Below are 24995 nucleotides of genomic sequence, written 5' to 3' on the forward strand. Positions count from 1 at the left end.
GGAGAAGAGGGTCAAGAAAAGATGATAAGATTCCCTTTTATGACGAAGGGGCCAGAGGGAATAAAACTCCGGTTCTACTTGTTCTGCCTGTTTGCAACCAATGATCCCACTCTGCTCCATTCCTGGAGTAAAATTAACTACCTGACTCTGAGCCCTGCCAACTTGCCACCCCACCCAACTCGACATGTTGGAAATGGTCCTCGGCCCTTACACAACAGCAAAAGCAGGAGCAACACCCCAAAGCACTCCTCCCGGGCCTCTGCCTTCCTTTCTCCTCCAGCTTGCTTGGACCTCAGGCAAGTCAGAAACACCCCAATTCCACTCCTGGCTTTGCCACTGTGTGGCCTTAGAAAAGCTATTCAATTTCTGAAGCCTCAAAGAAACAAGATAATAACAGATTCTACAACCCAGAGGGCTACTGAGATAAAGCTCACAGTAAAGGGTATATATAGCACATTGCCTGGCACACGGTAAGCAGCTGATCAATATCACCCGCTATTTTCTAAAGAGCCCGCTGGGAAAACAGGCAGGGCACAGCAGGAGCAGCTGGGCTTGTGCCCGCTTAGGGCTCAGAAGAAGCTCATTCAGGGTCTAAATCAGCAATGCAGTGAGATCTAAACTGAGTCCACCTGAAAATGAAAGCTCTCACTGCTTGCTTCTGACAACCTTTCCATGCCCTCTAACCAAAACATAGAAGTATTAATACTGACATTATGGCTGATGCTTAGTCAAGGGACTAACTAATATCATACCAATCTTTTTTTTTTTTTTTTTTTTTGTCTTTTTGTCTTTTCTAGGGCCGCATCCATGGCATATGGAGGTTTCCAGGCTAGGGGTCTAATCAGAGCTGTAGCCACTGGCCTAAGCCACAGCCACAGCACATGGGATCCGAGCCGAGTCTGGGACCTATACCACAGCTCACGGCAACACCGGATCCTGAACCCACTGAGCGAGGCCAGGGATCAAACCCGAAACCTCATGGTTCCTAGTCGGGTTCGTTAACCACCACGCCACGACGGGAACTCCCTATCATACCAATCTTGAAGAAAGCAAAGAGTATACCTCTCTCCCCATCTCTGTCTCACCCACAAGGTGAAAAGCTAGTTTCTAAAGGAGAAACGAGCAGTTTCTAAAATGAAATGGAACAGGACCCAATGATCTCCCCTGTTCCTATTCAGAGCAGTTTACAGCAGTGGGAAGTCAGCCTCTGACCCAAGCAGCCAAGAGGAATGACGACAGTCTCCCTCGAGCAATTCCTTCTTGGCCCTCGGAGAATCACTCCAGGAAGAAGAACCACATGGGCTTTGTTCTGAGGAGGCCTGGGAAGGGAAAAGCAGGAGATGGGAAGGACACGGAAGTAAAAAGGCCCTGGAAGGAGGAAAGTTAAACAGCGCGCAGAGACTCCCAAGACACCAGAAAACACTGCAAAGGAAAGCCGTTCAGCACTGGGCTCCTTTCGGTTCTGGTCTCTCTGTGTGAAAAGGATCGGATTTGTACCAACTCCAATCTTACAGTCCTCTAAATTTTTATTACGATGTTCCCTGTAGCTGAAGGCAAAAATAAGCTCCTTCCCCAAAGTAATGGGAAGCACTAAGGGAAGCGTGGCTGTGCCCCCATCACAACCTAACACTCACAAAATAAATCCCACCCCTGAGCCAACAAAGATGATTTTGTACCTCTCCACTGAGATCCTGAAACTAATAAATTGGTAAATTATTCCCAAAGTTACGTTCCTACCCATGACTTTGATGTGATGGTCTCTGGTATATTCTGCTTTCATTCCCCTTTTGCCTGAGTTCAGAAGAAAAGGCAGAACTCAAAGAAACCAAACCAGATTCTTAGTCTTATCAGAACTGGGACCACAATCCCAGGAGGAAACTTGAACTTGATTACTTCATTTTGAGACCAAAAAAAAGGGGGGGAGGCAGCCATTTCAGTAAACAAAGAATGTCGCCTGCCATACTGAGTAAATAATGAATGTTGCCCCCATCAAGCCATCAGCCACAGCAGCACCCTACCCCTCCCCACACGGTTCAACTGGGGGGATTCAAGATAGAGAAAAGCAGGATCCTGGCCCTAGATGGTGCAGATGGATATCAGAGGAATAATTTCAGTGAGCCCAGACCCATTTCAGTGACCCATCTTCCCGTACATAGAAAAGCACTAAAATCATTAACTTAGATGTCTGTTCCTTGTGATGAGCACTAATGGTTGACATCCGACTGCAAGATGCTTTTTTTTTCCCTGCAAAAACTTCCTCGTATCCTGGCTCCACCCTCATCCCTTGGAAACAGTTCCTCGGGGCTGAGAGGCAGTCTCCCAGGCTGCAGTCCTCAGTAAGGCTACTGAATAAAACATAATTCTCAACTTTCAGGTTGTGCTTTTTTTTTTTTTCTTTCAATCAACAAAATTCACAGATGTGTATCTAGCTTCATCTAGTGTCTGGCACTGAACTGATGATATTAGACCAGCACAAGTATAGAATTCAGGAAACATTTTCCTTCTTCTGTGAAAAGGAAAGAAGTGGAAAAGGAGCGATTTCTTCCTTGAAAAATCTAGAGCCACTTCCACCATGTTGAAAAGAACTCCATGATTTAAATCCATGGCCAAATTTTCAGATGGGATTTTACATAAACAATGCCAAGCAGATAAGTAACTAGTCTTCTTTTTTTTGTTGTTTTTTGGGTTTTTTTTTTTTTTTTTTTTTTTGGTCTTTTCAGGGCCTTACCCATCATATATGAAGTTCCCAGGTTAAGGGTTGAATTACAGCTGTGGCTGCCCACCTAGGCCACAACCAGAGCAATGAGGGAACCAAGCTGAGTCAAGATCTACACCACAGCTCATGGCAATGGGGGATCCTTAACCCACTGAGCAAGACCAGGGATCAAACCTGCATCCTCATGGATCCTAGTAGGGTTTGTTACAACTGAGCCATGATAGGAACTCCTCCAGTCTATTTTAAAGTCCAAAACCAAAGGAAGTTCCATACCAACAGCAAACCCCCTATTGCCAGAGAGTTCTAGTAAATGTGTTTCCCCAACCCAGTTAGTTCAGAAAATTTCCCTTCATTCTGTCCTCAGATATCTTTGTGTTTATTCATGTATGTGTCAATAGAATTTCATGTAAAAACAACTGTTTCTCAATCAATTGTTCTCTTAAGACCACTGAAGTCACAAGATTGGCCTCACAAACACATTAAGCACATTTGGAAAGGGCAAAGATCACTTTCTTCCACTCCAGCATGCCCAAAGTGTTCCATTACTTGAGAGGTCAGGAATTCTCCTCCCATGTCTTATAACCACCAATGGTGCTTCTGACACATGACCTTACAGCACTGCCGGCAGCTCCCCTCCTCCTCTAGGAGAAAAGAGAATGTTTCTGTGCGGAGATGATCCACAAAACGAATTCTTTTGAAAGGGTCCTTTTTCAGCTCCATGGTCAGTTTCTCTGACGTCACCCAACTCACCTAGTCTGGCTCTCCATTTACATCTGAATAAAAAGCTTTCCAAAGCAATGCTGAATTCTGAGGACACACTGGAAATACAAAGTCATCTTCAAGACCCATATCGTCCTCAAGGGACTCTTCCAAGGAGCTTCCAGATGGAAGAATCAGGACGCTTTTAAGTGGCATGGCAAACCCTCATCTGGACAGCTATAAACACAGACATAAGCTCTGGTAAAGGCTCTGAGACTTAGCAGGAACACCACCTGGCTAAAGAGAAGATAAGAGAAGTTCATATCCACCTCTGGATCACACCAGGGACAACTTAACCCTTCTCCGGCTCACAGCCTCCATTCCCCACCACCACCTCTGTTACCATCTTCCCATTGTTCCTAGTTCTGAGCTTCCTACTAGAAGGTACACCAAGCTGGAAGGATCTGGGCTGTGCCGTTCACCACTGTAGCCCTAGCCCAGGGCCTGATGCATCACAGGAAATCTACACTTATTTGTTAAATAAGTGAATGCACACAACACAGAATGTCTAGATGCTATATCCTCTCTGGGGAAGGGAACAGCACGGTATTGCCATTAAGGGTTCAACCAACCTACCTCTACCACTCACTAACTTTAGAATAACCTTAAAGAAGTTATTCTCTGGGCCTCTGTTTACTCACCTGCAAAATGAGGATAACAACACAATCTGCCTCACAGGGTCATCCTGAGGATTACATGAGATAATGCGCATCAAGCCTTCAGCACTTGAAGGCATGCAGAAAATGCCAGAAGAGTGCTGACTGCCATTACTGCTGCAGTGGTCCTGGTGTGCCTCTAGGCCACACTCATCACCACCCCACAGACTTTCATTCCAACATCCCCAGGAAAAACCCTCCTGAGGGATGGTTTCCTTTAAACACCTCATTAAAGAATTAGGGAAAATGAGACAAGGAAGATACCGGATGCCTACCACTCTCTCCCTCAAAAGGATGTATACTTTCAATTAAATGAAAAAAGCTGTTATAAGATTGCATTATGTTATACATTATGCATAAGAAAGCATTGTCTTCAAAACAATGATGTGACATGATGCCAAGAATTATTATTATACTAGAAACTCAATACAGTACATTTCTCACAGTTTATGTCAAAGTTTTTTTTTTTTTTTGTCTTTTTAGGGCCGCACCCGCAGCATGTGGAGGTTCCCAGGCTAGGGGCTGAATAGGAGCTGTAGCTGCTGGCCTATACCACAGCCACAGCAACGTGGGATCCGAGCGGCATTTGCCACCTACACCACAGCTCACGGCAACGCCAGATCCTTAACCCACTGAGCAAGGCCAGGGATTGAACCTGTGTCCTCGTGGATGCTAGCTGGATACGCTTCTGTTGAGCCATGATGGGAACTCCTATGTCAAAGATCTTAATAGATGATATAACTTTTTCAGGAAACCTTTGTTGCCTGAGGTGGAGACTGAAAGGGGCCTGGTTTCTATTCTATGTGGAATGAGACAGTGAAGCCCTGGGGAAGCAACAATATAGCAAATAACTATTTAAAGCCAATAACAGTAGTAACCACTCCATCAGTATCACCATCCTCTGAACTCCCATAATAACCTCTCTAGATTGCTCTGACATCACTACCTCTTATCTATGTATTTGTCTTCTATTACCAGTCAACTGTCCTCTCCCCAAGGGCAAGCTCCGAGTCTTAGAGCCACTTTTTTTTCTTTATCTTTTTTTGTTTGTTTTTTTGGCCACACCATGCAGCAGCTCTATGTTGGATCTCAGTTCCCAGAGAAGGGATTGAACGAGGGCCACAGTGGTTACTGTGCCAAATCCTAACCACTAGACCACCAGGGAACTCCCTTTTAGTACCACTTTCTGTCTTCTCCAGTTGTCAGAACAAAGTAGGCATTCGTTAAACGTTTGCAGAATTAATGATTAAACTAATTTATTCTCATTAGTGCATTTCATTCAGTCAACAAATATAATTTGAGTACCTACTTTGTGCCAAACACTGCTCTAGATGCAGTTGAACAGAACAGGAAAAAAATCCCTGCCCAATGAGAATGTTCTAAAATTGCCTCTGATGATAGCTGCACATACATGTGAATATACTAAAAGCCATTAAATTGTATACTTTAAATGGTATACTGTATGCTATGTGAATTATATCTCAATAAAACTGTTTTTGAAAAAAGCAAATGGCCATATTAAAAAGGCTTGAGATACTTTATTATAAAATAAAATGAAATTGCATATCTTTCTATAGTTCTGTATTTTTAGTATTTTAACATGATGAGGCTATTTTTTGTTTTGTTTTATTTTGCTTTTTTGTCTTTTCTAGAGCTGCACCCGCAGCATATGGAGGTTCCCAGGCTAGGGGTCAAATCAGAGCTGTAGCTACCAGCCTACACCACAGCCACAGCCACAGCAATGCAGGCTCCAAGCCGCATCTGCAACCTACACCACAGCTCATGGCAACTCGGGATCCTTAACCCACTGAGCGAGGCTAGAAATCGAACCCACAATCTCATGGTTCCTAGTCAGGTTCACTAATCACTGAACCACAATGGGAACTTTCAAGTCTATGTTATTTTTATTTTTGTTTTTTTGTTTTTGTTTTTGTTTTTTGCTATTTTTATTTTTGTATTTCGAAAATAACAAGCATTGTATGAAAAAGACAAAAAAAAAAAAAAAAAGAAGAGTTTCCTGCAAGGATCCCAAATTGTCATTGTAGCTTGGGTTCAATCCCTGGCACCAGAATTTCCAAATGCCACAGGTGTAGCCAAAAAAAAAAAAAAAAGACTGCCTTCTATAATGGACTGCTTAACAGGACAGGCACAAGTTTTTCTTTGGGGATGATGAAAATGATTCAGAAATAGATAGAGGTGGTTGCACAACATTGCGAATGTACCAAATACCAATTAACTGTTCACTTTAAAATAGTTAATTCTTGAGTTCCACTGTGGCATAATGCATTAAGAATCTGACTACAGCAACTCAGGTAACTGTGGAGATGTGTGTTAGATCCTAGCCCAACATAGTGGGTTAAAGGATCAGGGGCAGAGTTCCCATTCTGGCTCAGCAGTAACCAACCTGACTAGTATCCATGAGGATGTGGGTTCGATCCCTGGCCTTGCTCAGTGGGTTAAGGATCCAGCTTTGCCATGACCTTTGGTGTAGGCCACAGACATGGCTCGGATCTGGCATTGCTATGGCTGTGGTGCTGCAGCTCTGATTCAACCCCTAGCCTGGGAACTTTTATATGCTGCAGGTGTGGCCCTGAAAAAATTTTTAAAAAGGGGGATCAGAGCATAGGTCAAAGCTGTGGCTTGAATTCAATCCCTGGACTGGGAACTTCCATATGTCCCAGGTGCATCCATTTAAAAAAAAAAAAAAAAGTTAATTTTTATATTATATGAATTATACCCCAATTTTAAAAAATCACTGCCCTCATGAAGTTTACATTCTAAGAAGAAATGAAGAAACTGCAGTATATCCATAAAATGGAACACTATTCAGCAATACCAAGAAATGAACTTAAACATGCAACAAAGGAGATCCCGTCGTGGCTCAGTGATTAACAAATCCAACTAGGAACCATGATGTTTCGGGTTCGATTCCTGGCCTTGCTCAGAGGGTTAAGGATCCGGCGTTGCTGTGAGCTGTGGTGTAGGTTGCAGACGCGGCTCGGATCCCACGTTGCTGTGGCTCTGGCCTAGGCTGGCCACTACAGCCTGGGACCCTCCATGTGCCGCAGGAGTGGCCCAAGAAAAGGCAAAAACAACAACAAAAAAACAACAACAACAAAAAAAACATGCAACAAAACAGATGGCCCTCAAAACCATAAATTGAGTGAAAGAAGCGAGACACAAAACAGTACTGCGTGACACTGTCAACACGAAGCTCTAGGAAAGTCAAATCTGTAGCTGTAGAGAACAGAGGCGTGACTGCTGGAGGCACAAGGGAATATTTTTGGAGGCTGGAAATGCTCTGCATCTGAATTGCTGGAGAGGTGGTTCCACGTGTATACACACATTTGTTGACACTCACAGAACTGAATCATGTGTAAATTATACCACGAGAGTTGACATAAGTATATGTTATGTCAAACATTGATGAGTGGAGTGAAGAAAAACCAGGAGAGGGGACTAGGACTACAAGGTACAGGCAGGAGTTGCTCTTTTAAACATGCTGGTCAAGGAAGGTGGCACTGTAAAGCCAACACCTCTTTAAGTCAATTCTTTTTTTTTTTTTTTTTTTTTTTTTTTTTTTGCCTTTTCTTGGGCCGCTTCTGCGGCATATGGAGGTTCCCAGGCTAGGGGTCCAATTCGAGCTGTAGTCACTGGCCTACGCCAAGCCACCGCAATTCGGGATCCAAGCCGCATCTGCGGCCTACACCACAGTTCATGGCAACACCGGATCCTTAACCCACTAAGCAAGGCCAGGGACTGAACCCGAAACCTCATGGTTCCTAGTCGGATTCGTTAACCACTGTGCCATGACGGGAACTCCTCTTTAGGTCAATTCTTTAAAAAAAAAAAAAAAAAATGCAGCAAACTCAATTCCTATGGTAGTGAAAGGAAGAGAAATGCATGAACAATCAAAACAATACCTAAACCTACAATCATTTGTATATAGTTCTAGAAAGAAACTTTTTTCCTCTGGCAGTGGTAGATTTAACTTCTTAATTCATGAAGGAGGGAGAGGGGAACAAGAAGAAAGGAAGAAAGAAGGGGGAGAGAGAGAGAGGAAGAGACAGAATTAGGGAAGGAAGGAAGGCAAGGAAAGAAGGGAGAGGGAGGGAGAGAAGGAAAGAGAAGCAGGCCTTCTTCGGCCTGTCTGTGTGTCAGAAGATCCATATCCAAGTAACAGCTGACTGAGACAGGGGAAAAACAATGACACACCCTGTGGCCTACTGGCCACAAACTAAACCTATGGTCCCCAGGACCAGAAAGTGTGTACAGAAAGAATCACAGATCCCCAGCCTCTCCTCAGAGACAAACACTAAAGAGAGTGGGGCTTTGCCAGGGGTGAAGGCCTCTGCCATCCCTCCCCAGTCTCGCTTACCCTCTGAACTTTCCTTTTCTTTTAAATTATTTTTATGATTTTAATTTTTTCCATGATAGTTGATTTACAGCGTTCCGTCCATTTCTACTGTACAGCAAAGTGACCTAGTCACACATATATATGATTTTTTTTTCTTTTTTTTTTTTTTGTCTTTTTGTTGTTGTTGCTATTTCTTGGGCTGCTCCCACGGCATATGGAAGTTCCCAGGCTAGGGGTTGAATCGGAGCTGTAGCCACCGGCCTACGCCAGAGCCACAGCAACGCCGGATCTGAGCCGCGTCTGCAACCTACACCACAGCTCACAGCAACGCCGGATCGTTAACCCACTGAGCAAGGGGAGGGACCGAACCCGCAACCTCATGGTTCCTAGTCGGATTCGTTAACCACTGCACCACGACGGGAACTCCATATATATATGATCTTTTTCTCACATTATCCTCCATCATGTTCCATCACAAGTGACTAGATAGAGTTCCCTGTGCTCTACAGCAGAATCTCACTGCTTATCCACACCAAATGCCATCGTTTGCATCTATTAACCCCAAACTGCCGGTCCATGCCACTCCCTCCCCCTCGGCAACCCCCAGTCTGTTCCCCAAGTCTTGAACTTTCATTTTAAAATATTTCTCACAGGGGAGTTCCCACCGTGGCTCAGTATTAACAAACCCAACTAGCAACCATGAGGTTGTGGGTTCGATCCCTGGCCTCGCTACATGGGTTAAGGATCCGGTGTTGCCATGAGCTGTGGTGTAGGTCGCACACACAGCTCAGATCCCGAGTTGCTGTGGCTGTGGTGTAGGCCAGCGGCTGCAGCTCTGATTCGACCCCTAGCCTAGGAACCTCCATATGCTGGGGGTGTGGCCCTAAAAAGACAAAAGACAAAAAAATAAAATAAAATACTTTTCCTAGAGAGTACTCAAACTAAAAACACACATAATTGACACTCCATAAATGTTTATGACCACCACTGAATGATACATGCTAAACTGAATTAAGCTCTTTGAAAGAAAATGTTATGAGAGATTATGGAAAACATTTAACCATGAAGATGACATATTCACCAGGCAGAAGAGACTGGGCTGAGAAGTAGAGGAATTTCTACAATACTCTAGAACTGAGGAATTGCTCAGGATTATGTTCTTTCTTAACTTGAAAGAAAGAAGCTGGGGTGTCTGTGACTACATGCCAGAACTAGGCTCTGTCTGTTCTTTTCAAGTATTCTAACATCTGGAGTCAAATTCTCTGGGAAAGATAGCCCATAATTCAGTCACAAGCAGAAGGAACTGAGGAAAAAAAATTCCAGAAGCTACCAGAAAACAGAAACATGTTCCAGTGACGTTAAGCCAAAGGTCAGGTGCTTACAAATGGCAGGTGTACATACTTCTCTTCCCAAGAACTCTAGCCATCACCAAGCTAACCTTATAAACCAGGCAAAAAGAGCCTCTTAATTACTGGTCAAAAGCCATTAAGAGGGGCAAAATGAACAAAACATCCTCCAAGGAAACATCCACCCTTTCCTGCCTCCAAAAATCCCTCTGTGCCCCTTCCCACAGGTCTTTCCAATGCTTCTTGACTGAAACTTCCTATATCCCTGTGTTCTTTCCCTTCTTTGGGGTCTCAGCCATTACCTTTCCTCTGGTTGCCCCTCACCAATCAAATGTGCTAATACATTTAGCAGTTCTAACCTCAGAGAGAAATGATCTTATAGGAGTTCCTCCCAATTCAGGCAGGTCTCCCTAGAAAAGTCCAGCCAGCCATCGGGAGGCTTCCGTGTGACACAAGCTGCAGAATAAACTCAAGAGTGGCTCAGCCAGGAGATGCATCCACAGGGAAAACATATAACATCAACTTAAGAAATCTGCCTATTATAGTAACCCTGGTTCAAGAAGCAAAATGTCTGCCGAATTTCAGAAAAAAACCAATCACTTCTTGGAACTGACAGGCCAGGAAAAAAATCAGAATCACACAAACTGAAGGTAACTTGAAATAGTTAAAGACAGGTTCCCTGAAAAGCTGACTCACGGTGGTTTTGATGGCTTGTATGGGTCAAATTTTAAACAGCCCTGTACTAAACAAAACAGCCTCCCAGGTTAAATGCCAGGAGCCTGTTATAACTGAATGAGCCCAAGGCTGAGAAGGCTCAGAAGATGCTGAGCAGAAACTAGAGGCATATAATAGGGGCTCTTTCATCTTCCTGTTTGTCTGAGTCACCCTCAACCCTGGTTTCCCAGGAATACCATACAATGCCCTCCCCCCACTACTATTTCTAAACAAAAGGGCCTTTTACTTGGGTTTTTTGGTGAGTAAAAGGTGGTGGAGGGGGAGGGAGCCTCTACTGCTCTCCCAATTACTGCTTATTATTTTGACAGACAGCTCCTAAGCAGATCTATGGGGAATTGTTTGTTACATTTTGTAATATGGCACCTATTAACCAGTAGTAAATACATATACATATTTGTATTCTGACCAGAATTTGCCAAAATGCTAACCAGCCACAGCACCAAAGCTAGTCCTTACACTATAACAGTTGGATCATTCAAGAGAAAAATGGGGAAGTTTCACAATTTAGAAGGCTATGATCCCCAGGCTTCTGGCCTACTGACCAGAGTTAAGTCCTGGGGGGGTTCTGACAGCCTATCGAAACAGAGGTCCTGGAAAGAGCAAGCCCCAAGAACATACCCTAGGCCAGGAAGCTGGGGACAAGGCCAAAGGGTCTCCAGCAGATGAGTCTCACAGAGCACAGAAATGGGGCAGCCCAGCACAGCCAGTTTGTGGTCAAGGATTCCCATACAGTGTAAAAACATCCTCTGCTGTTTTCCATTCCTGAATCCCACTAGAATACTGTCTCTTTTAGCCAATTAAAAAAAAAAAAAAAAAAAGCCAAGTCCCAGTATTTCGAGCCACACTATTCTGGGACTGTAAACAAGTAAAGCAGCCAAACAACGTGATGGATCTTCTTAAAGGAACGGTCTCAGGAAGATGAGGTCCACCACTGACTCCTCTGAGGGAGGACAGGAAGACTCACCTTGACCTTCCCTTGCAGTCAGGCCCCAAGGCTATCTATTTCTGAGTCCAAGAGGGCCAGCCCCAGGGGACACTTTCTTAGCTTCTCTTTGACCACTCCTGGGTCACTGGGCTTCCCTATCCCCCTGCAAGTTCATCATGAGGGGATTTAACTTCAGGAGCCTTTTAGCATGAAAAGCTCCCTGGCTCTCCTATCCTCAGGGGTCGTCAGCATGAAGATGAAACACATATAACCGCTTGTCAGTGTGCTGCTCTAGTCTCCTAGGAAGAGGGCAGTTAGAGGAAGTTTGTAGAAAAGAGACAATGTGGAGAATGGAATGGCTGTGAAAAAAAGAGAAACCTGTATGACATTTAAATATGCATATATTTATTTATTTATTTATTTTTAATTTATAAGCCACCTCCTGGAGTAATGGAAATAAAAACAAAAATAAACAAATGGGACCTGATTAAATTTAAAAGCTTCTGCACAGAAAAGGAAATCATTTAAAAAAAAAAAAAAAAAAAAAAAAAAAAACCAGAATGACAATCCACAGAATGGGAGAAAATCTTTGCAAACAAAGCAACCAACAAGGGATTAATCTCCAAAAAATACAAACAGCTCATACAGCTCAATATCAAAACAAACAAAAAAAAAAACCAAAAAATGGGCACAAGAAAGATCTAAATCAACATTTCTCCAAAGGAGACATACAGATGGCCTAAAAGCCTATGAAAAAATGCTCAACATCGGTAATTATTAGAGAAATGCAAATCAAAAGTACAATGAGCTATCACCTTACACTGGTCAGAATGGCCATCATTAAAAAGTCCACAAACAGTAACTTCTAGAGAGGGTGTGGAGAAAAGGGAACCCTCCTACACTGTTGTTGGAGATGTAAACTGGTACAACTTCTATGGAGAACAGTACAAAGGTTCCTTAAAAAACTAAGGAATTCCCTTGCAGTGCAATCAGTTAAGGATCTTGCATTGTCACTGCTGTGGCTCAGGCTGATGCTGGCACGGGTTCAATCCCTGGCCCAGGAACTTTCACATGCCACTGGTGTGGGTTAAAAAAAATATATATATGTGTGTGTGTGTATGTATGTGTGTATATATAGAACTACCATAGTCCCAGCAATCCCACTCCTGGGCACAGACCTGGAGAAAACCATAATTCAAAAAGATACATGCACCCCAATGCTCATGGCAGTACTACAGCCAATAGGATTTTACAATAGCCAAAACATGGAAACAACCTAAATGTCCATCAAAAGAGAAATGGATAAATATGACATTATGTATACATATATATAGAATGGAATTATTACTCAGCCATAAAAAAGAAAGACATAATGACCTTTTTAGGCAACATGGATGAACCTAGAGATTATCATATTAAATGAAGTCAAAAAGAGAAAGACAAATACATGGTATTTTATTAGACATGTGGAGTCTAATAAAAGATACGAAAGAACTTATTTATAAAACAGAGGAGTTTCCATTGTGGTGCAGCAGAAACAAATCAGACTAGTAACCATGAGGTTTCAGGTTCAATCCCTGGCCTAGCTCAGTGGGTTTAGGTTCTGGCGTTGCCATGAATTCTGCTTGTAGGTCACAGACGTGGCTCGGATCCCATGTTGCTATGGCTATGGTGTAGGCTGGAAGCTACAGCTCTGATTTGACCCCTAGCCTGGGAACCCCCATATGCCATAAGTGAGGCCCTAAAAAGCAAAAAAACAAACAAAACAAACCACCAGAAACAAACTCACAGGCTTTGAAATTAAATTTTGGGTTACCAAAGGGGAAACTGTGGTGGGCGGGATAAACTGGGAGGATAGGATTATCACCTACACACTATTATATATAAAATAGATAACTAACAAGGACTTACTGTATAGCACAGGAAGGTCTACTCAATGTTCTGTAATAACCAATATGAGAAAAAGGAATGGATATGTATGCACATGTAAAACTTAACTTTGCTATAAATCTAAAGCTAATGCAACACTGCAAATCAACTACACCCCAAGTTTTATATATATATATACACTTTAATGTATATATATAATTTTATTGTACACATGTAAACGTGATTTTTTTCACCGTTTTTCTCCAACTAGAAATATTCCAGTAAGATGTCTGAATTCCTCACAAGACCCAACAGAGAGGAAAATGCCGTCCCCTACCTCCATTAAGAACTCTATAATTGTCAGGACTTTATTCTTCTAACCTTTGAATTATTTGCTAAGGGTGTTGTCTCTAACTTCAAGAGATTACAGATGACATGTGAGTGTGGATCATTTACTTATTGCAGATGCTAAATAATGGACTCAGAAGTCCTTTGGCTGTCCAAGTACAGTTCCACTGAGGTCTAGAAAAATCAATGAATACAACGCAGAAAGTCTAACCATTTCACCACAGAGAGGTTACAAAATATGTCAAAAGAGAATCCTGGTTTCAGCTAAATTACTTCTAAGGAGCAAACGGAACCAAAAGAAGGAGGAAAAACTGGTGCACTGGTTAAATGTTTTCTACTTCACTGGAATCCAGATCTCCTCCCAGATCAAACCTTCACCTGTTAGATCAGTTTTCTCAATCTCAGCACTATGGACACTTTGTACCAGAGAATTCTTTCTGTGGGAACTGCCCTATGCATTTTAAGGTATTTAGCAGCACCCTGGCCTCTACCTACAAGCCCCACAACACATAATCCCCCAACCTCCAGCTGTGACAACCAGAGATGTTTCCAAACATTGTCACGTGCCCCCTGGGGGAGCAAAATCACCACTGCGTTAGCTATTGCCAAATGAGATTATTTTAACTCTCTCTTTATTGTGTGAATTGAGTTTCTTAAAGACTAAGTTTTATCAATTTGAGTCAAATCTTGGGGTATTAAGCACATGTTATTTGCACAAATCAAATGCCTGGGAGTCACCACTGAGTTCTCTCATTCCCTCGCTCCTCCACCCAACAACATATTGGCCTTCCTGTTTTACATCCAAACTCTGTTCCAAATTCAGCAGTGTCTTTCCAGCTCACCGTGTCGATGATTGCACCAAACTGAAGCCAACTCTCTCCTCATCATCTGCAGCAGCCTCTTAAGTGGTTTCCCTGCCTTCCCCTCTTGCTCTCCCACAAGCACTACCACCTAGTCTTCATGCCAAAGTCCAGAGCCATCTCTTAAAAACGTCTATCAGCTCATGAGACCTCCAAGCCTAAAGCAGTTTGGTGTTTTCTGTTACATTTAAAATCCACCCTTATTTCCGCGGCCTACAAGGCCCCATGTGACCCGGCAGCTGCTTACCTCTGCACCTCTATCCTCACCCCTCTGCCAGCTCGCTCCAGCCACACTGGCATTCTTTCTCTACTCAAATATGCCATCCCACCTGCTTTTTGTTCTCATTTCCTCTCTGTCTGAAGGTCTATTTCCCCAGATAGTATTAACCATAAGATCTCTGCTTAGAATTTACCTCTACAATAATAAAACTTTCCCTGACCATCCACAAAAGCAGCTTCCCAGTCAATCGTCCTTGATTATACATCTGAACTACCTTTGTATGTGTTTTACATGTGTGAACTCTGCTTTCCTCACCTGAATGGTAAGCTCTACAATGACATGAACCAAGTCTTACTAATCATGCCTCCCTAGAACACAGAAAGTACCTGGCACCATAACATATACTCAGTGAATGTGATGAATGAATGCATGTTTTTGGCTACTTGGCCAAATGTGTCTAGAGCCACAATGAGTTCCCTGGTGGCTCAGCAGGTTAAGGATCTGGCATTGTCACTGCTGTGGCTTGGGTCATTGCTGTGGCATGGGTTTAATCCCTGACTTGGAAACTTCCACATGCTGCAGGTGTGGCCAAAATAAATAAATAAATAAGTGCCACCCACGACTCTCTGCTTCTGGGACCAAAAGTGAGACTCTTCAAATTTGCCCTTCTAGTATACACTCACATGGTGACAGGGTAATGATAAAATTTTCACTTTTAAAAGAGACCTTTCTGTCCTTTTAGGCTTTCCAAAAGACACTAAATAATATCAAATATCAGGAGACTGTAGGCCATAGAATTTGAGGGAGCCACACATCACAGTAACAGCCTACAAGATGCTAAAATAATCACTGTGTACTACACTGAAAATGATCGAAACCCACAAATGCCTAGAAACATGAAGAGAAAAAGAAAGTTGGGGCCTAAATCATGGACTCTTCACTGCAATGAGGAGGAAGTTCTTCAGTGATAACAGTCTTGCATTTATATAGAGCTATGTTTTCATGTGATCCTCAGAGCAGCCATGAGGAATTGGTGAGCTGACGCTATTGATGAGAATGAAGTTTAATCAGAACGTTTAAATGACTTGGTAAGCAATGGCAGAAGTATAAACAGAGCAAAATCTCAAATCCTCTGCTACTTATTATAATTTGATCTTGGCAAGTTACTTCTCTGTGTTTCAGTGCCCTCATTAGGAATATATAATGTGACTGGGAGCTCCCTGGTGGCCTAGCGGTTAAGGACTCAGCATTGTCACTGCTCTGGCTCAGATTCAATCCCTAACCCAGGAACTCCTGCATGCCAAGGATGGAACTGACAAAAAGAAAAAAAGAAAATACAATGCTATAGATGAAACACTTGTATCCTCCCAAAATGCGTATGTTGAAATCTAATCCCCAATGTGATGGAATGAGAAGGTAAGACCTTTGAGAGGTGATTAGGTCATGAAGGTAGAGCTCTCATGAATAGGATTAGTGCCCTTATAAAAGAGACTCCAGAAAGTTTCTTTCTGTGATAAGAAGACATGGTGAGAAGACAGCTGTCACGAACCAAGCCCTCTTCAGATATCGAATCTGTCAGAGCCATCATTTTGAACTTCCCAGCCTCTAGAACCGTAAGAAATAAACTTCTGCTGTTTATAAGCCACTCCATCTGTGTTCTGTTACAGCAGCCCAACTGACTAGGACGTACAACTTATTCCACAGGCTGCAGGAGGCTGAAATTGCCCCTTTGCCCCACCCAGGCAGATGTCCACATCCTAATGTCCAGAACCTAGGACTATGTCACTTCATGGGGCAAAACAGCTTTGCAGATACGACTGAATTAAGGACCATGAGGTGGGGAGATGATGCTGGATTACCCAAGTGGATCCAATGTAACCACAGGGATCATTGTGAGAGAGGAGCAAAAGGGCCACAGACACAGAGGCAATGTGACAACAGAAAAAAAAAGACAGGAAAAGGGCACTGGAAGACGTTACACTACTGGCTTTGAAGCTGGATGACAAAGCCACAAGCCAAAGAATGCAGGAGGCCTCTTGGAGTTAGAAAGACAAGGAAACAAATTCTTCCCTAGAGCCCCCAGAAGGAACATAGCCTTATCGACACATTTTAGGACTTCTGACCTCCAACCTATAAACTCGTGTTGCTTTAAGCCACTAAATTTGTGGTAATTTGTCAAAGCAACAATAAGAAACTAATATGCAGAGTTATCATCAGGATTAAACGAGCTCAAACGCTAACAGTGCCAAGCACCCCAGTAAGAGCTCTTTAAATTTTTAACTACGATAAGCCATGACCAGAACCCAGGGGAGACTCAGAGAAGTACTGCAGAAGCTAAAAAATAAAGTTCAGAAATTGGTAATACCGATCTAAGTTAAAAATGCACATATCATTTGACACAAAGATTCCATTTCTAAATAGATTTACAGGGTAGTCAATACATCCTTGGTTGTAATAATGCAAATATCCATTAATAGGCAAAAATTATAGAAAAACCATTTAGTAGATACTAGGCAGCCTTTAAATCATGAGGTAGACCTCAATGTGCTGATAAGGAAAGTTGTACAAGTTGTATCCTTTAGTGGAAGAAGGTGGTCATGAGCCAAGGAATGCAGGCAGCCACTAGAAGATGAGAAAAGCAAGTAAGTGGATCTCCTCCTGGAACCTCTAGAGAGGAACACAGCCCTGCCAACACCTGCCTTTAGCCCAGTGAGACCCATGTCTGACTTCTGACCTATAGTACAGTAAGGTAATAAATTTGTATTGTTTTAAGCCTCTAGAAAAAAAAAATGTATCCTTTAGTGAAAAAGCTGCCAAGGACAGAACAGCAAGGACATCAGATTGCCTTTTTGTTGAAAAATTAAAAGGACACATACACATATTCATAAGTATATGTGAAAGAAAATTCTAGAAGGGCATGTGGTTAACTGTTAATGGTGATTGGTATTTGTTTTGTTTGCATTTATTTATGATTTGCTTTTTATTTATTTATTTGCTCTTTTTTTTTTTCTTTTTTTTTTTTCTTTTTTTTTTTTAGGGCCACAGCCATGGCATATGGAAGTTTCTAGGCTAGGGGGTCAACCAGAGCCACAGTTGCCGACCTATGCCACAGCCACAGCAATGTGAGATCCAAACTGTGTATGCAGCCTACACCACAGCTCACGGCAACGCCAGATCCTTAACCCACTGAGCAAGGCCAGGGATCAAACCCACATCCTCCTCATGGATGCTAGTCAGGTTTGATACTGCTAAGCCAGGACAGGAACTCCAATGCTGACTGTTTTAACAAAGGAGACTTTAAGGTGTGGAACAGGAGGGAAACTCGTCTTTGCATGCCCTTTTATATGAGCTATATTTTTTTACTAAGTATGTGCATGATACTCATTTCTTAAAAACTTAAGATGTGACATCATTAATCAAGTATTTATATGCTGACAACATGCCTACCATTGTATATGATTCAGGGCAAAAGATGTGATCCTGCTTACCAGCAGTTTACAACCCAGCTGAATTTATCATCTAGATTTGTATCAGTCATCTCTCTGCTTTAGACATTCATTTTAGAAAGTGAACTAGACATCTTCTCTAAGTACTTTTCCACTATGACTCTATAAAAAACAAAGTCCCACCTAAAATCCTCATCCAGTCCATTATTCCCAACCCACGCTGCTTCCAGTTAAACTGTTATTTCCTGGGAAGTGATCAATGTTTACGAAGGGAGAAATCTTTAAAAAACGACCCAATTGTATACATATTACACACTAAGGAGTTCCCACTGCAGCACAGTGGGTTAAGGATCCAGCATTGTCACTCGGGTTGCTGCTGTGGCACAGATTCAACCCCTGGCCCCAGAACTTCTACATGCTGCAGACATGGCAAACAAATAAACAAACAAAACAACACATATTACACACTACAAGAAAAAAAGATGGGAGTTCCCGTCGTGGCGCAGTAGTTAACCAATTCAACTAGGAACCATGAGGTTGCGGGTTCGGTCCCTGCCCTTGCTCAGTGGGTTAAGGATCCGGCATTGCCATGAGCTGTGGTGTAGCTTGCAGACACGGCTCGGATCCTGCATTGCTGTGGCTCTGGCATAGGCCGGTGGCTACAGCTCCGATTGGACCCCTAGCCTGGGAACCTCCATATGCCGCAGGAACAGCCCAAGAAATGGCAAAAAGACCAAAAAAAAAAAAAGAAAAAAAAATGAACAAATAGGATGTGTCTTCTTTAGTACACTTCCTTTTATTTTCTTACTTCTCTACTAAGAAACAAGTATCAATGCTATAAAAAGAAAAATACATATACATCCTCCTCCCCTCAAAAAAATACTCTAGTTGCTATTGACCCAATAGCCATAAGGGTCATTGGTTCATCCCAAATCTTCCTCTTACTTTGCAAAAGTGACAACCGTCCAAAGTATGACTTTCCAAAGGCTGACATTAAAAGGAACTGGTGGCAAAACCAACAAGAATCATCCAAATCCAAGTATTCCATTTATAAAATATTTAGTCCACACTGTCACCCAATTAGAGCATTATCCACAGTGGAGACATTATTGCTAACAAGGGAGGCAGAATGGGATCTGGGTCACTCTTCCATAACTTGATTCGGTCGTCTCAGCCAAGAAAGGAAAAAAGTCTATGTTAGCAAAGTATGTAGCTGAAAATGGAAGTACATAGGAATTATGATGTCATTCATTTCCATACTTTTATCTAAGGAGGACAAAGGCAGATGAAAAATATTTCGTGGGTAATTAGAATTTTCAAATGGTAACTTACAAAGGTACTCCTCCAATCGGGAGATCTGAGGAGTCATCACAGCTAAAGTGCTGGATCAATGTACCACAAATACTCCCTGATACTAACATGTACAACCAACTGGTGCTGGACTCCATGTGCCAGGCCCTGTGATAAGGGCCTTTCCATTTCCATTCCTAATCTTTTGAGCCCCCTCAAAGACTACTCTCATTCTACCAGACGGAGAAGTGAAATTGAAGCATGGAGTTCAAATAACTTGCCCTTGGTTATACAGCCAGTGAATGAAGCCAGCATGTGAATTCAAGCAGTCTTCACAGGCAAGTACAGACATGACAATGTCACTACCTTCACTGGAAAGTATAAACATTCTACTACCCCATCCCAATCACCCCTAATGGTCATACACTTCCATCTCCCCAGTTTGCTGCTGTCAGGCTACCCTCTCCGCTGCTCGAAATGAAATCAAATATTCTCTAGTCCTTCTGTAATTCCAGATGCCCTTAGTGGCTTCTACTTATCAGAAGCCAGTACATGAAAATAAGGGGTCATCAAGAGAGGATACTACCCTTAGGAAAAGCCAGGTTTTTTTTTTTTAGGGCCACAGGTGTTGCATATGGAGGTTCCCAGGCTAGGAATCAAATCAGAGCTACAGCTGCTGGCCTACATCACAGCCACAGCCACGCCAGAACCAAGCCCGCATCTGTGATCCAGCAACGCAGGATCTTTAGCCCCCTGAGCGGGGCCAGGGATCAAACCTATATCCTCATGGATACTAGTCGGGTTCATTTCTGCTGAACTACAATGGGAACTCTGGAAAAGCCACTTTTTAAAGACCTACCTCTAAAGGGAGCTGGCAGGGTTATGACTTACAGCCTTGCACACCCATGGAACCCAACACAAATCAGTGTTTCCTTCCCCAGGGAACACACACAGCCCCTCCCCCTTCACATGTATTCACAACTTGCCAAAGTGCTCTCATTCAGAAAATAGTTCTAAATCAGTTCTTCCTAATAATTATCCTAATAATAACAATGACAGCTACCATACACTGAGCATTTATTACGTAACAGGCTTTACAAACACTGTCACTTCCTCCCTCCTACAACCCAATAAGTAGGCACTGCCCCCAGCTTATAGAGGAGAAGACTAAGAGAGGTAACTTCAGCCCAAGGTCATGCAGCTGGAAAGTAATTAAATCTGACTCCACACAACTTAACCTTTCAGGAGGGTCCTGCCTTTGAGTCACTAGATTTTCCCTTAGAGCCACCTGCCAACAAAAGATCTGCTCCATCTGCCACCGCGTGAATCCCGCTATCCCTGAGCACTTACCTGGATCTCTTCATTTTCATCTACTAGGAGGAAACTCACAACCTTCTCAGTCATCTTCTTCCTCTTGGTCTCCTCATCCATCCCTTCGTCCTCCAGCAACTCCTGGACCTTAGCAACATGGTACACAGTAACGGGATGCCTCCTTTTGCTACCCCCAGAATGAGTCCTCTTCTGGCACTCCAGGCACAAGTTGATTTTACAGGTCTGGCACCTCACCACTGCCCTCTGCTTCATACCTGGGGAATGCCCATTGGGGCCCTTGCAGGGGTCACAGTAAGGGACATGGCCGGCTTTGAGTCTGATTCGCTCATGGTTTCTCAGGCGCTCCTGCCGATGGAGCTCCTCCTCGCAGCGGAGACACTGCAGACTACAGCACTCATCACACTCGAAGACAGCTTCATCGGTCCCACTGCACGTGTAACTTTCCTGGCACAATAGCCCCGGATTCAGGCCCTTCTCTGCTGGGGAAGTCTGGGCACTCATACTCAGTTTAGTAAGGAAATCACCCACCATATAATGGTACCTGGGCTTTCCCCAGAAGTGAAGACAAAGGCTTTGAGTCTGAAGACCGCACAGACCTTTCACAGGGTTCTGAACACCTTAAAAAAAAAAATTCCTTTTTTAAAAAAACAGTTAATGTCCTACTAGAATTCTTCACATGCAAATGTTCAAATGTTTAATATTCTGCCTCCAAGCTTCCTGTATCAGCAGCAACGTTGATTTGGTTTGATAGTTTCATCTTCCATAAAGTGCAGGCAAATATGTAGTCTAAATTAACTTGGAAGGGTCTTTTATGGCTATCTGAGAGAGATCTGGTGGGTTCACTGAGGTGGGCTCATGAGTGGAACCTCAGCCACAAGATTTTGGTAATGAAAATGTAGTCAGGAGCTTTTCAATATAATCCAACCTCAAGTCAATATTTCAGGGGACACCTAGAACAGAGACATGAAAAGGATTTCACTCATCCAAAAACAGAAGTGCACCTTTAAAAAAAAAAAAAAAAAAAAGACTGTAATTAAATATGAGGCCAAAACTACCAAGAGAAACCTTCCTTTTTTTTGTGTGGCTGCACATGTGGAAATTCCCTCGCCAGGGACGGAACCCAAGCCACAGGAGCAACCCAAGCCACTGCAGTGACAACACTAGGCCCTCAACCCACTGTGCCACACGGGAACTCCAGAACCTCATTCTTGCTTGTAAAACTTCCACTGGCTCATTCTTATCCTAGAAATGTCTTCTCAAAATCATGGTTAAGGCTCCTCCTTTTGAAAACAACAACTACCTCTAGGCTCAAGGCATCTAAGAGATTTTGCTGCTTAATTTCCCAGACTGAAATTCTCTATTCATCAAAAGCACTAAACAAAATAGTCCTTGGAGGGACAGCCCTCTGCACCCCACAACTGGGAGAGGTGGAGAAAGATGGCTGTAAAAAGTTAAACAAGAATAAACTTCAGCTCCATCAAAGTCCTGGGCAGATCCAATTACCCTTGCAACTGGACTGTTTCAGCTCTCAACAGATGCCTATTAAGGACTCTACACTAGAAACACAAGTCACCATTCCATGTTTAAAAACAATTAAAAACAACTGTACTTCCTTTTGTCCTTTTCTCTAACTGCAAAAAAGGTGAGCAACAGGAAACAGAATTCCTCCACTATGCACCACCACAAAACCAGGCCTGAATGAGTCAAAACAAATAATTTTTCTCTTTGTCACTCAAAACCCAACTTAAAAATAACTTAAAAAAAAAAAAAGAAAGAAAGAAAGAAAACTGGGGCAAGAAAGGGGCTTTTGTCACTTCTACAAATTTTATATTCCTAACTCCTCTTCGCCTTGACACCCATTCTAATGCTGGCAAAGCCCTCCTTGCAGGTATTCATTCCTCCAAACAGTAATCAATCTATCAATCTTATTTTTAGATAAATAAGGAAGGCGAAGGGAGTGACTAGGAGACCTTATTTACACTCCACAGACGTGCCTAACCAGCTCTCACAGAGGAACCAAAAATCAAAATCTGCCAGAATTGAAAAAAATATAAAACCAACCTTCAAAAGGATACCTCACCGCCCACCAGACCTAAGCAAACAATCTGCCCACTCGGGCTCCCACCTCGACGCCTCTCTCCAGCCAGGGATTCCTCACCCTTGCTTCCTCCCGGGCACCACCACCGCTACCCGAGGGGCAGAAGCAGGGTCTAAGAACAAAGAAGGTCCCCCAAAATCCCCCCCCAACGCTGGCAGAGACCAGAACTGAATCCATTGTTTATACCACCCCACCCCCACCCCAGCCGCACCCGCCCCCCCTTCCACCCCGGGGCAGCAGGAGCTCCAGGGATATCGCTCTCCAGGCGCAGGGCCGTGCCCTTCCCTCCCCGCCCGCGGCGGCCCGGGGACCCCACCACGGAGCAGCTCTGCTGCGGCAAGACTGCGTCGGAGGACCGCGGGGTGCCGGTGGAGGCGGGGGCTGTTCCTCAGGGCACCGGTGGATCCATCCTCATCTCCATCTCCGCCCCCCTCCTCCTTCGCTGCCTCCCGGGCTTCCTCCTCTCCCGTTGTCAGTTAGGATCAGCTGATCGAAGTGAACTTCTCCCAGCTCGGACTAACAGGAAGGCGTGAGCAGTGCAACCCACTGAGGGAGGAGCGGGAGGGCTGGAGCTTGACAACGGAGAGGGCGGAGAAGGGCGCGCACAGCTTTCTGGGAAATGTAGTTCTTCTGAAGTGCGTCTTTCCCCAACATCCCGGAAGAGAAGCCCAAGAATAACTACAATTCCCAGTACAGAAGAAGACATTCTTGTGAGGAGGCGATAGGGACACGCCTCGGAGCATGTCGGGACTTGGAGTTTTTGCAACGAGTGTGGTTTCCGCAGGTTTCCGCAAGTTGTTTTGGGAAGGAGTGGCGTTAAATTAGAGAACTGATATAATATGTAGCATAGGCGAGGCAAATAATTCGATTTCAGGTAACCCTTATTGCACACCATTCTTTAAGAAATATGGAAAGACAGGCCGTCTCCAGTTACCCAATTTCACCTTGCACAAACTAAGAGGCCAGAAAGAATTTTAAGAGAATATAAGTACTTTTGGAGGAGTTTTGTTTTCTCTTCATGAAAACCAACCATTACTTTATTTTTCTGACCTTTCCTTACATATTTTAAAAACTCCCGAGTTTTAAATGGTCTTTTAGTTAGAGAGGTACATTTATTCAGGTAAGCTTTCAGGTTACAATACAGGCTAATGGTTAACACTGTTATCTCTCTTCTTGTAAATGGCCTTATGTTTGTTCAGTGCTTTCACTCTTTGTTTTTTAATTTTGTTTCTTACAACAACACTGAAAGAAAGCCTGATATCAAGAGCACTGGTCTGAGAAACTGACTGGGTGCTTGTTCTAGAAAGCTCTTGGTATAAATCACACAACTCTCCATGAAACAAAAGGATTGTATTGTGTAATTTCTCAGGTCCCTGCAAATTCTAATGTTCTATGTTTGTATCATGATAGTTGTTAAACAGGGAGAGAAAAGGAAGGTTGAGTGACTTCTCTAGCTGAGTCAAGAACCAATCTCCTGACTTAAAGTGAGATAGTTTTTTACCTTATGATTCAATGGACATAGTTAGAAAGTAATGAAACCAAATCTAGGGGTTCCCTGGTGGCCTATCCAGTTAAGGAGGGATCATTGCCACCTGCTGTGGGGCAAGTTGGACCCCTGGCCCAGGAACTACCACATTGGGTGGGGGGAGGGGCAGTCAAAAAACCCAAATATACATAGTAATGAAAAAGCCATGGAGTTCCCATTATGGCTCAGTGGTAACGAATTGATATGGTGTTGCCCTGAGCTGTGGTGTAGGTCACAAATGAGGCCTGGATCCTCTGTTGCTGCGGTTGTGGTATAGGCTGGCAGGTATAGCTTCAATTCGACCCCTAGCCTGGGAACTTCCATATGCCTCTGGTGGGACCCTAAAAAAAAAAAAAAAAAAACCTCCTAAAAGTGTGTGGAAAGCAGTTCCTTCCAAAGAGAGCAACTAAGGTGAGAAAAAAGAGGAGTTCCCATCGGGGTGCAACAGAAATTAATCCTACTAGGAACCATGAGGTTGCAGGTTCGATCCCTGGCCTCCCTCAGTGGGTTAAG

At 43.4% G+C, this 24995-nt stretch overlaps 1 protein-coding gene across 6 annotated transcripts in view; it reads right to left on the reverse strand.

The window, feature by feature from the left end:
* The window catches only part of ZFYVE1 (zinc finger FYVE-type containing 1), a 57022-nt gene extending 33517 nt beyond the window's left edge, over positions 1 to 23505 (reverse strand). For all 6 annotated transcript variants that reach the window (XR_014811109.1, XR_014811108.1, XR_002346008.2 and 3 more), the window contains exons 1-2: positions 23274 to 23505; positions 20878 to 21809 (exon numbers count right to left, since the gene is read on the reverse strand). Coding sequence is in view for 1 of the 6 variants with exons in the window: in XM_001926161.7 (XP_001926196.3) it covers positions 20878 to 21390 (513 nt within the window). In the remaining 5 variants the exon portion in view is untranslated. The remainder of the gene's footprint in view (positions 1 to 20877; positions 21810 to 23273) is intronic.
* Between the last annotated feature and the right edge of the window lie 1490 nt (positions 23506 to 24995).

Source organism: Sus scrofa, chromosome 7, assembly GCF_054392235.1.
Source record: "Sus scrofa isolate SSC_HxYL_T2T_F1_AM1 chromosome 7, Sscrofa_HxYL_maternal_Yorkshire_Landrace_v2.0, whole genome shotgun sequence".
NCBI lineage: Eukaryota > Metazoa > Chordata > Mammalia > Artiodactyla > Suidae > Sus > Sus scrofa.